Source organism: Apaloderma vittatum, unplaced genomic scaffold (genome assembly GCF_000703405.1).
Source record: "Apaloderma vittatum isolate BGI_N311 unplaced genomic scaffold, ASM70340v1 scaffold2155, whole genome shotgun sequence".
In the NCBI taxonomy this organism is placed as follows: Eukaryota; Metazoa; Chordata; class Aves; order Trogoniformes; family Trogonidae; genus Apaloderma; species Apaloderma vittatum.
The window spans coordinates 25,384-39,282 of NW_009717486.1; the positions used below are offsets into that span (position 1 = coordinate 25,384).

The following is a 13,899-nucleotide window of genomic DNA, read 5'->3' on the forward strand; positions in this document are numbered from 1 at the left end:
ATGACTCAGTCTGACAAAGTAATATTTAAATAGATTATATATCTGTAAGATATATTGATCCAAGTGTAGCTGCAGGTTCTAGAGAAACACAGTTGCCAAAAACGAAGGGGAGGTTGGCTGGTTAACACTGCTTCAGGGCTGCCTGTCCATGCGGAAATCTAAGACTTTCACTAAGTCTTAGATGGGATGTGTACTAACACGTTGGCATTTCTGGCATGCTGAATAAACCTGACACCAAACAGTGTTGTATATATTATGTGACAATATTTTTGCGCAACTGCATTACCAGTAATGGAAATTCTAAGCAGTACGTTGCCTTTTCATGGCTCGACAGTCATCCTCTTAAATTCAGGGTGGGTCTGTTTGCCTCGTCTAATGTTTCTCCAACATTTTTCATTCTTGTATAAACTGTCTTTACAGATGCTGTACAGATGCCCTTGAAAGGCAGTACTGTTTCTAAATTTACTTCCATTTGATCATTCTTCAGCACAGCAGTATGTTAGTTTGTCATAATTACATGGTTTACTGTAACATCATTCTTCCACAAAGTTACTACATCTTCACATCTTCCTTAAGGTTCATCATAACCACAAAACAAACAGCGTTTTTCCATGAGTATCTACCTGCTAAGATTGCTCAGTGGATGAAATACACAAGTATTTTAATCTGCTATTCTGACCTGGCTGTAAAACAAACTCATGGAGACCAAACAAAGAAATGCAGCCTCAAGTTATCTCTTTCGCAACCCAATGCACAATTTTTCCATCTCTACATGCTTTCTAGATCCAAAGAGGTAGCGAGTAACAACCTTCTGGAAATCTGCACAGCACCAGGATAAGGATCACCTGATTCCTCCTGCTTTCTTACGTTACTCCCATTTCGGGTAGCCTCATGCAAATTACAGTAGTCTCACAGTTGACAAGCCCAATATATTGCTTTTTTTTCATGCTAAAATGTCACTCTGCACTTAGGCTCCAAGCCCAAACAGATATTCCAGCTCCTAATAGGACTGTTGGGAGAACATCCATTATTACATGGAGTCTCCAAGCCCAAAAAGAAAGATGTTAATTGCCACACTACCTTGATTAGAGATATGTTAACAGAATGAAATGAACAACAAAGCAAGTAAGTTACTTCTTCTTGGAAGTAAATCTATATGAAAAAAATCAATTAACCACTACAAATGAAAACAAGCCAATAATTAACAACAAAAGCCTTCAGAGGAACGTTACACATCTTCAGCGGCACACTTAATATGGAATTACACAATCAGGTAGGCTAAAACAAAACAGAATTTTCCCTGAGAACTTAAATTTTTTTTTCAGCTTTCGAGAAAGCATTTATCATATTGATCAGGAATAGCCTTCAGTTTGTTACCTCTTACTTACTTAGTCTTCTAACAAATCTCTCTACTAAAATTAATGCCTTACCTTTGTTCATATCAATCAACTGCTGCTTCTTCTTCTGTCGCTCCAGCTTCTCGCGTTCAGCCTTCTCTTTTGCCAATTTGGCTCTCTTCGTCTTCTCCTCCATTTCTCTTCTTTTGTTGTTTTCTTTTAACGCCTCCTGCATTAGATAAAAAGAACACGTGTGTCTATATGCTGAGGAAAAGTAGAAAGAATAACAAAAACAACTATGTTAACAGAGACAGTGTATTTACATTCAACGAGCTGAGGGGGGGAAAATCCCCACAAAACAGAGACTGGCAATCATTACTTCAAGAATTATTAGAAATCTTAGAGATAAGATAATTTGCCATGTTGTTTGTACATATTAGCATTATTAGATAATAAGAAGAATGAAAACTGAAATAGCTTTCCATTTATGATGAACGAAAAAGTACCAAATTTTTCGGCAGCAACGTATCTGTAGATTATTTCATTAAGACTGTAAGTCTAGTATAAAATTGTATCTTGCTGTGTGGGGCTGACGCCAAGTTCCCACTGTGACGGATTTCAACTACAAGTCATTGAAACTCAGTTACTAAAATTTCAGCTACAATTTCTCAAACGCTTTTGTTGAAATTGCAAAAGCAGCCCGGATCCCTTAAATACACAAATCACATCAAAGGTAATGGAGAACAGTTGAATTTATAGATTAAAATTCTAAATTCTCTGCGTCGGTAGGTTACAGAAACTACCAAACTAAAACCCACAAATGTCAGAGGACACATCTGGATTAAAAAGAAAAAAAACAACACTAACCAAACAAACGAACAAAAACAAACCAACCAAACATTTCACATGCTCTTGCCTCTGTCTGGTCTAGAAAACGCTCCTTTTCCCAAGAAATTTAGCCTCAATTTCTCGCTGGCCTCCCTGCAAGCCTCCGCCCTTCAGGACAAACCTGCTCCTGCACCAGCTCTTCCCTGAAGGGCCTGCGGCTCCTGCAGCCATTTTTCACACTTTTCCTCCCTTATTCTTCACTGCCCGGCAGCAGTTTGCCCTTTCTTAAACAGTTTTTTACAGAGACACCCCCCAGCCTCGCTGCGGGGCTCAGCCCTGCCCTGAGGTGGGTCCGCTATGGAGCCAGTCAGGACCGGCTGGAACCGGCCGCGTCCGGCTCTGGGCAGCCCTGGCCTCCCCTGCTCTTGCACTTCCTCCTCACAAATGTTTTCCCAGCTCCTTCCACATGGCCACCTCTCTCAGAGGAAAATCTGAATTCCCTTAAGCCGTTCCCCAAGATCCGAAATTTCTCCTTAGTTTCGCCTTCCCCGCGGTTCATTTATCACGAAGAAATTCACCGAAATCCATCATGATGGAATTTCACCTAACACCACAGACAGGCATGATAAATGTTAGGGATAATTTTCTTATTTATATTCACAACGGCTACAAATTTATTGCTCCCTTTCCTCTCCAACTTCACAGCATTGCCAACACCCTCTGCCCACGAGTACTGTAGCTCTGGGCTTCAGGTGGTTTTGGGAGTCCCAACACACTACGTCCCACAAGCAAGAAGAACAGTGAAGAAGATAATGGATCCAAAAATGTCTGGAATTAATAAGGCACGTGCTCGTTAACGATGCTTCAGCTTAAAAAAGCTCAACAGTCAATACTTCTTAAGCACAAGGCATAAGATAAATGGTTTCTATGTCAATAATTATTTCCTCTGCAATTTAATCATGCCTTAAAATCTAGGAAAATCATGTATGTTCACAAATACAAACAAAGAGAAATATTTGCGGATGTCTTTTATATCCAAGACAACATATCATTCATTATTCCACATGTAAAATTTCCTTAGGAAATTTGGAGCAGACTCACACAGTTCTGTATATCCCTCAGAAATGACGTAACCTATGTATGTCAGTGAAGATGACTATTCACCTTACTGTGTACAAGCTAGGGAGAAACTACAGACAATGACTGTCACTTCAAAAATCAAATCCGATCTAAAGCACCTCTAAGTGTTATTGTTTATATAAATTACATCAGTGTTTGGTAATCCAAGACTCCCAAAAGCAAGGCATGGCATATTTCAGGGTGCATATGCCATTTTAAGAGTTTACTGAGGTCAAATACAACATATAACTCCTTCTTTAATCGCTGATGCTGTTTTGCAGAGATGCAGGATACCACAGTTAGCAGCAATGATAGTTTTGGATGCACTTGAAAATTGGACCACAAACTGCATTTGCTGTACCATCACAAAACCGATTGCGTCGAGAAACACCTTTTCTTCAAAAAAAGAGAATTAAAGGAGAAAATCAATGTTTTATCCTTTTTGGGTTTGGACAGCTCTGTCTCTGCACATTCAATCACACTTGACAGAGATTTCATTTTACTGTAACTTCACAGGCTGTAATGAAAGTAAACGTTCACAATCTTACGAGAGAAAGCAAATAAGAAATGCCATGGCTGAACTAGTAGCCCACTAGCCACCGACATACTATGATTACATCATAGATTCTGTCACATTTTCTAACAGGAAGACTACAGTTCACCAAACTAAACAAGCTTTAAAATTCTTTTATCTTGAAATTCAATTTGAACCAGACACTCAAGTTTTAGCTGATGGAACACAGAAAGAAAATACGGTTTGCAGTTCATAAAATATGCTGGCGTTCCAACACACAGCACAGGAGGCACAAACAGGTCCGATGAGCCTGTTAATTCTTCAAAATGCACGTTTCCTAGTCTTCCATTTTCTTCCAGGACGTAAGTGCTTTGGCTTACCTTCACATACGGTCTCTTTACAGAGACTGCAAAGGAAGAGGTGGGGACAGCAAGTAAAAATCCACTAAGGGCTAACGTGAAATACCAGAGCTTTTTCCAAGCAACCCGTTACTACAAGAGGTGCAGGTTGCGACAAACGAGCCAGAGCACCCAGCGCTTTCTGCAGGGCTCAAACTGGGCACTGGGCAAGGCAGGCGGGGGAAAGCCCAGTAGGGCATCGCTCCAACACGCCACGGGGCTCCTGGGCCCTAAACTGGCCGCTTCAGAACCAACAGTGCAGTGCAGTGCTGCACACCTACAGCTTCAGAAGCATTTTTAAAACAATAGAAAAGGGTTCCTCTAGAGAAAAAAAAAAGTATCTTATTAATTCTTGGCTTTGCTGTAGTCATCCAGGAACTGCTTTGGTAACAGCTCTAATATTTCTGACTATTATTTAGCGGATTATTTCCTGCCATCCCCAAGTCTTTTGAACCTCCTACCCTCCCAAACAATTTTATGCCACACACCTTGAAATTCAGCATATCATCTTTCCATCTACATAGCAATTCAAAATAAACATTGGGAAAAAAAAGAACAAGGGTGAACTATTTGAATCATCACCATTGTTTAACGCATGCAATCCCCTTTCTTCATAAAATTCCTCAGAACCAAACCACTTGGAATGTACTTGTTCGTTACTACCCTTCATCAGGCAGTTTGACTCTTAACCGTGTCGTATTTGCTATGTCATTTACTACTGTACATTTAATCAGAATTGGTTGAAAGCCTGAAGTAAATCATTTCCAAGGACATACTGCTAGTTGTTTTCATGTTACGTGCTGAAAACAAAATATATATATTAATCTGTATTTATAAACATATTTTATATTTGAACTAATATTGTTGACAAATTTGATCATAGTTTTTCCAAGCTGATTGAAGATGACTGTAAATAAAAGTAAAGAGAATTTTGACCCAGATATATAGTGGTTTCTGCAGCATTTGCTCTGCCTGAATTGTACCACTAAACCTTTACATTTACTTCTCTACATTTTACTGCAAAGGGTTATTTTTCTCTCTCTCGTGTGGTTTCACTTACTCGATTGTTTACTATTTCCTCACTTTCTAGACCTTCAGACTGTGGACAAGCCTAATAATTCCTAATACAAATGTGATATGATCCTGCACTTGCCTTACCACAGTGTTATTTGGGCTCTACCAATTAAAAATTAAGCCTTAAGCTAAAAGAAATGTGGACATCATCTTGTGCTTTCACCTCTCTTTTCTTTGGCATACTTTTATACTCCTTTATATTTCTCCTCTTCCAAGCTGCTGAGTTGCAGTGGACTTCTTTCAATACAGAACAGTGCTAGTTCAGGTTATCAGGTAATTTTTAAGTATCAAATGCTAGCGATATTCTTTCTCTGTAGGTCTGCAGGATAAATTACCTAAAAACGTAGAGATCAGATCGAATACTGGGGGAAAACCCAACCAACCAGCTCTGTAATTGGCACTGCTTTTAAAACACGAGATGCAGGGAAAATAGCAGTTCTGTTACTGCAACGTAGCTCAACAGTGACAATGTACATACTAGTGTTCACAGTTAGACACTACGTCATGGGTAAAAACAAATTAATTTAAAAGTTACAAGTCATAAAGCAAGAAGCAATCCACAATTAAGAATAAAAGCCTTCCCAACAGCTTCAGAGAACATTCTGAAAAGCATTCAGTTAGATAGTGCCTCTTCAAAATACGTAAGAGCATGCAAAATCTGAAATAATTTTCCAGTGAATCTCAGACAGTAATATTTCAATGCATACGATCCCTTTTTCTGATGTGCTGTTCATGACCCTCTGGTTTTGGTTGGTGCGTAATAGCATGCAGTTTTGCTAATTCAACTGCAAATTAAAAGTTAGAGAAAGTTTGACTGTGGGCTTTTTTTGTTTTATTAAAAAACCCAAAAATAAACAAACAAAACCAAATTATTGTCTCTCTTTGCAGGGAAATACATTCAGCAAGAAGTGTTATCTCTTGTTAAGGGAGGTAGTTGAAGGGGCATGTAGCCTGATGTTCTCCCTTGTGTTTATCAGGATTCACCGAACTAAGGCTCTTGTGCTCAGAACTGCCAGTTTATAGCTCGGATTCCTTAAGAAGCAAATAAAAAATTAATGTATCTCTTCCATTCTGTACATATCTTAAGTTCTGACAGACAAACAGATATTCACCCATCAACATGGTTGTAAATAGATTCTCAAAGGTAAATTATTAAAAACAAGAAGAAAACAAACTGTAATGCACAAATCTCCTTGGATATTAAAGATGCAGTTGGCTACAAAGCAGTCATGCACCAATAATGAAGGCTGCCTGTGATCCCTCAGGCCTTCCCTAAATTTGCCTTGCAACTGCAAAATACATGAACTGAAGTTCCAACAAAAAAAAAATAAAAATCTTTTTCAGTCATAATTCATTAGGAACAACGAACTCAGATTAACTCAAAGTTAATCTACAGAAATAAAGAGAGTTAAAGCAGATTGAGTAATCAGTTTACATGTAAAAAAAAAAAGATCTTTCATGAGTATTCCTTGGAGGATAACATATTCAAATACATTGTTATCCTTATGAAAATAATGGAAAAAGAGATGCAATGAGCTGGTATTAAACCAGAGCAGACAAACTGAATTTCCTGATGGGTGGTCATGAACCAGAAAAGATTATGTTTGGGATACTGCCCCATGTTCATGCATCAGGACCATTATATCTGACACGAAATGTCTCTGGCATGCCATTACAGATTGAGATTTTTGGCAAGTGTAGCTGCTGCTGTATTATTCAGGTAGGGATAAGGGTTTTGCTGCCAGCTTATCAACTGTGCTGCAAAACCACTTAAAATTTTCCAGCAGTGTAAGGCAGAAGAGGTTTTCAGCATTTACTGAAACAACTTTAAGGCTACCAATGAAAAACTGTATTGTATGTCTTCACTACTTAAAAGTATCTGTTCGAATAATTACTAAGGAGCCCTCAAGTGGATAGATTTGGGACTGTTTTAATAGCCCTTTTAAATCAATATTTGGATATCTGAATAAATACGCATGCATAACTAAGGTTGTTCCTGAAAGAGATAGAAAGCTGAAATACAGGCACACATACTAACAAAACTGCATTATGGTCATTATTAAAAAAGACCCTCCAAAATCAAACCCACAACAACAACAACAAAAAACAACAAGAAACAAACAAAACCAAGCTTTAGCTGTTTTGGGTATAATCCACCAGGAGAAACCAAGGCCCACAGCAGATGAATTATTGTTTTGTTCAGAAAGTGAACCCTCTGGATGAAGGAAGAGACAAATCAATAGACTGGCACATGAAACCTTGTCTCATCGTGCAAGTGCAGCCTGTTAGATTCTTTAACAAAAAATTCACTCTTTCTAAGGTAAATCTCTAAAATCTGTTCCTACAAAAAAAACAAAACCAGCAGAAAAACTGAATTATTTTCATTTTTTAACACCAGGATCTTGAATATGATGTGTTGAAAGGTTTCAAAGTTTCAGGCAAGAAATTCTCAACAAATTTTAACAGAGATTGTGAGAACTACACGCAATGTACTGTATACTGATATAAAGTATTTAAATAACAAAATACAGCCGCCTCATTTGGAAAGATTTTGCACGCTTCCTTCAAGACAGGGCTGATGGACTATCAGAAGAAGTGTTCTAGAGGTTGTGTGGCATAACACTCCAAATGATAAATGTGAAAAAAATCCAACACGGAAGGGATACGGTTATTCATCTGCAATTTTTTCCTTCAGGTTTCTTACACTTTCAACTTCATGCTTCATATTATACTTTGACAGGATAATCCAATTCTATTAGCTTGCTTTGGATTTTCCTAAACGTGACAAGCGAGCAAATGCAAACTTAAGGAAGTGAATGAGCTATAATTTACTACAACATCGGCAAGCTAATTGAAGATGCAATAATGCAGTGATCAATCTCAAATCACGATTAAGACAAACATGGATTCAAATTATCAAATTACGTTAGTATGATACACGAACAAACAGAATGACAAGGCTAAAACCATATGAAACATCCTTGTAGAGATTTGAGAGAAGTCAGATTCGTTCTAACCCATGGCAGTTTTTAGAACCAGACAGGGTGCAGCTGTTCACAGGTGTCCCCTGTAAGCTTCTAGTATGGAAAGGTCTTGTTTAGACTTAGAATCTCGCCAAAGGGAGTAGCGCAGAGCAGAAAACAAAGTCTGCTCGTACACATGAGGGTTTCAACATCTGAGTTAGATTCACAACCTAAGTCCTGCAATAATCAAAGTCCCAAACTATGTCTGGTTTCCAGAACAGAATGAGAACTCAAAATCTGCATTTAAATATTATAAACTTCAAAGATAATAAATGGGAATAATGACATTACTCTATTGGACCCTCTGCCATCAGCACTGAATGCGGGGTCTGCTTAAAACTATCAAATGGAAGTTTCTAAAGAAAAATTTTTAATCCTGTTCCTTTTCAGGATTAGGAATCTGAAGTTCATAGTTTCCTCTAGACCATGTTTCCATTTATCAGTTTGGAATATATTACTTAATCAAAGGCATCAGTATCGTGAAGTACGACATGTGTTGCTTTTACCTCATCCACGAGAGCAACCACATCGCCACAGAAACAGGTTTAGACTTGTTGGAAAGAAATCCCAACTCCACCCATGCTGCCCCTTATTTCTACACTTGCCTATGTTTAAGTGCTTGCAAATGCAGTGTACTGCAGTTCAGCTTCATTTGTTACCTTTATTTATTTTTACATCTTTTGGATATCTTCCAAGAGAAATGTCATCCTTACTTTTCACATCATGAACTGAGTAGCTACTTACCTCGCAGTACTAACAGCTTGTTAATAGTTTCCTTGTTAACTAAGTTTCTTAGCCTACACCTAATTCCTGATATGTTCAGTATCACCATGAAAAAAACCCATTCTGCTCAGCGCTACCTGGATTTATAAACTCAGATGAGAATTTAGAGCACTTACAAAAGGATCTTTGTGTGGGTTTTGGGGCAGGGGGAAGAAGGCCTTGCTATATACTGCCTGTTAATAAGGACAATGTTTCACTTTTGATACTACCTCTTGGGAAATTTCATGGAGAAAATACTTCTTCTCACTATTCTTTTTTTCATAGCTTCCTGCTACCTAGAAACTGTTATCTTTCAGGCTACATTAAAGAACTGTTACTTTTTAGACAGAAGGGAGAAACTATTCCCAGACAAATAACCAGGGAGAACAATGAATAAATACAGCCTTTCTTTTAAACCACTCTTGAATTACAAACTTGATTTATGAGTTTGAAAGCTGGGAATTTAGACTGACTATGTACTGCATTATGTAGTAAATCATATGTTTATTGTGTATTAATTTATGTATTGTATAGTCATTGATTTATATTACTGTAGCCAATGATGTGCTGTATTCAAGGGACATTTCAAAAAAGCCACAGAAAAGACATTCCTGAGTCATGGAGCTTGAAATTTACTTTGAAGCAAGTTACAGGAAAACAAACATTAGAAAGAAGAAAAGGTCTTACATGTGCATTTATACTTAAGATGCCGAATCCACTGCAGCGCAAGTATTTTCTCATGAAGCAACACAACAGACATTTTGTTTACTGTCTGATACAAGGCATCAGTCTTACAAAATCTTGAAAGACCAGGTGAGCTGTCACCCAATGCAAGGTGCTCAGCTTATGGATCACTCAATCTTTCTTATCATTTGGGAAGTTTTTCACTTTCTGGATCTTGTATTACAGGGTTACAGGGAAAGATCCCAGCCACACAGTAAACATCAATCAATAGTGCTGACACAAAAAGGACAGTTTATATCACAGGTCTTTAACAAGAATCCATCTCTCATAGTGATAGCCAAAGTGTTACTTGCATCTGCTCAAATATTTACTTACGCTAGAATACAACCTTTTTTTCCTTAAGTACATTTAAAGTAATTTTAAAAATTCCTTACTCAAAGAGCTGCATTTACCCAAAGATGAAGGAAGCACAGTCATCACTGTCTACTGGATATAAAAAAATGTAACTTCACTGAAGGGAAAAGCTTCTTTGCATTTCCTAACAACTATGCCCAGAAATACCTGCTCTTGCTTCAGATTTTACCCAACTATTCTCACAGGCATTACAACATCAGCTTTTTAGACTCAAAATTCACCTTTACGTCTGTCTGCATTGAAGGGAAACCCAAGGGCAAACAAAGCTGAAACATTTAAGAAGCATGTAAGAAAAAACCCCAACATTTCCTATCTAACATTAAAGTATGCATTTAACACAACTCCGAAGACACACATAATAGGATTAAAATGAAGTTTATGCTCATTTGCAAGTGTAGGCATGGCAGACTTCATGGATATTTTTAAATGCTGTATTATCAACAGAAATAAACACTCAGAAAGTGGCAGATTAAAAATATTTCAAATCATTTGAAATAAACTCTGTGAGACTGCAGGTTAAATTGAAGAACCAAACCAGAAAAGAACAAACTGCTTCAAGCAACTGATTAATCATTATTTGATAAGAGCCTGAAATTATATCAACCCAAAACGTATCAGGTTGCAATTGTCCTCAAGGACAACAAAAATTTGTGTTTACTTTAAAAGGAAGAAAGGACTAAATCAATAAAATCCAAAAAACATTTCTTCCTCAAAATAGTCCTAAACAGAGAAGTTGTATTATCATTCAGTGGATCTACTATTTTAACTGAAAAAAAATCCCCAAATAGTCAAAACAGCACAAAAGCCCTTATTGCTACTTTTGAACCAATTTCTCTGTAATCATCAGCTCCAAGAGAAGAATAAATACAACTTTTCTTTTTTTTTTTTCCCCTCCAGGCTTGATTTTGAATCATGTTCCACTTGCAAAGAAAAGTCACGCTGAAGTGCTTTACTTATTTCTTGTGACACGTCTTGAATACAACGAGGTTATCAAGACATACTTAAGTGCAAAATCAAAGAAGTAAACAGAGACAGAGGTGACACAAGTACCAGGAAAAATCTAGTTAAAAGCTCACTTCAAAGATTTAAATATTCGATCTAATGTTAGCGGAGGAGGAAGGGGAAAGACCAAGCAAGAAGCAGTACAGCCACAAGTGGACCACAAGGGACAAGATTTCCAACTACAAGAATTAGAGGGGTAAAGTGATACAAACTTTATTTTGTTGTCTCGCTGCATCCTGGCCTCTAATTATGTTTCCGGAAAAAAACAGGTACAGAAGCCTGGGGATAAAATGGGAATAGTTCTAGAAAAATAAATAAACCCTGCTTCTTCTGTCTGCATCTCTACTTGACTCACCATACTGGAGCTCAGTGAGCTCCAATGGCTCAGAATTAGTGTTGGGTGAGATGACTGGTAAGAGCAGCTCCAAGTTTACTTGGCTATCTGCAGTTATACAAGGGGCAGTTTTAATGGCATCAAACTGTGAATTCCCAGCTACAAAGTGCTTTTTTCTCCTCCAAACATCACAGAACAGCCCCCAAAATACTAATTCTCTCTCACATAAAGGTAAACAGATGCTGATAAAAACTAAGTACAAAAGATTAATTTGGTACTTGACTGGAAAGTTCGTATCTGGACAGTTTTAAACACATAAAACATTCGACCAAGGAAACAATCACAATTAAGTAATTTTCTGGGATGACTGTCTGTTGCTGGGAAATGTACATTAAGTGTTCCAACAGCAATCAATAGCTCTAACCGAGAAAGGTCAGTCACTGTGTCACCCTGCACTGCCTACTTCTAATTTCCTTTCCTACTGTTGTTTAGGGAAAACAGAATAACAACTTATTTATATGGAAAATTTTGTTGAAAAATAACTTCAAGAGAAACTACTGGGCCCAAAGGAATATCACTGCATTGCTGATACATTTTGATCAGAAGAATGAAGGATGAAAAAACAACATTGACTGTTCCAGAAAATGTTTTCCCTCATACACTCTACATCTTGTCATTCAGCCTAACCACTTGTGAATGCTTAGACCATGTGGAGGTGTGTTTATTAAATACTTTTTCTTTTGGACTTGTAAAAGACAGCTAGAAAGGATGATGCATGAATATATTTTTTTACTTCAAGTAATAAAACTGGCATTATTTTCCATTCAATATATAGCACTTCCTCTAATGATCAAAATTCTTAACATGGTTTTTCCAAAGATCAGCTGTTTTCTCAACATTAAAATAGCATGTTATGATCATTATATGACAAACACATCAAGCTCCAAACATACTTTTATGTATCTGTGTATATACACTTAGAAACACAGAGTGTTTTCTCTGTGTCCTAGGGATGTGCCATTCAGACTATTTCTGAATTAATTCTTTTAGATTAATCTTTAAAAACATTCATTTATATCCACTGGCTTAATTGCATGATTCTATAACATAAGATATTCTTATCTCTACTTGCAAATGAAAGAAGTAAGAATCGTCATTATGATCAACCTATTTAGTCAGTATTCTCACTTTTACATACTGGAATCATATGCAAAATTACAAATTAGGCTAAGAGAAATACAAGTAACAGCTGTTGTACAAAGGTAAAAGAAGACAACCAAAGATTTTCTGAAGGGCTACGCTGAATTCTTAAGTGCTCACAAAGGCCAATTATCTCAAACTATATACACTGTAGTTTCAATTAAAACACCATGTACATGTAAAGCACTGTCATTGTTTGCAGCTGACCTTCCCAAAGCACAAAAACCATCCAGCCTGCCGTGCAGGAGTCTGACACGGTGGGGCAGGGGCAGTTCCCGACGGAACTCTGACACCCAACAGAAGCACGGCAGAGCGAAGCACTGGCACACGTTGCCCGGAGTGGTGGTAGGGGTCCCATCCCTGAAAATGTTCAAGGCCAGGTTGGACAGAGCTCTGAGCAACCTGATCTAGCTAAAGATGTCCCTGCTCGCTGCAGGAGGGTTGGACTAGATGACTGTTAAAGGTGCCTTCCAACACAAACCACTTTATGATTCTAAGCGTGGGAGGACCGCCACACTAACCAGGAGACATACTGCAGAGGGAAGGAAGTTATGAAAAAAATCAGGGCTCAGATGAAGATAAAACTGGCAAGGGATGCACAACGCAGTGACAAAGCCTTTTATAGGTACAAGGAGAGACAAAGGAAGATGAAGGAAAATGTAGGTCTGGTGCTGAATGGAGCACGGAACGTAACATGAAGATGCTGAGATCTTCTGGCCACCTTCATCTCAGCCTTTGCCAGCCCTGTCTCATAGGCAACTTGTAGCTCCCTGAGGGCAATGCAAGGCCAAAAGTTGTGGGACTCAAGGGACACCTCTCCAAGCCCTGGAAAAGGTAAATAATACGCTTGTCTTCAAAGGAGTAATGAACGCTTGGTGAACCACACACAAGTCAGCCTTCACCTCTGTTTCCAGGAAGATCACAGAACAATTCCTTCTTGAAGCCACGTCCAGGTAAGTAAAGAACAAGAAGGTGACTGGACACAGCCACATGGCACTTATCAAGTGCCTGACTGGCTCTGCGGATGAGGGGAAGGCAATGGATTTTGTTTTCTTTGGTGTTAGCAAAGACACATCATCAACATTTCAAAAACAGCTGAAATTGTAGTTCAGTCATTTACCAAAAAACTAAAAAAAAATTAATGGGACCACTTACAGAAAGTATGCAGGCATTGTAATTGTCTGAACTGGACAAATTTAATAAACATGCA

The 13,899-nt window shown here is 38.0% G+C and overlaps 1 protein-coding gene across 1 annotated transcript in view; it reads right to left on the minus strand.

Moving 5' to 3' along the window:
* DIAPH2 (diaphanous-related formin 2) overlaps nucleotides 1–13,899 on the minus strand; it is a gene marked incomplete at both ends in the record, with an annotated part of 148,880 nt that overhangs the window by 14,008 nt on the left and 120,973 nt on the right. Inside the window, one exon of the mRNA XM_009869903.1 lies at nucleotides 1,431–1,566. Coding sequence (XP_009868205.1) covers nucleotides 1,431–1,566 — 136 coding nt within the window. The remainder of the gene's footprint in view (nucleotides 1–1,430; nucleotides 1,567–13,899) is intronic.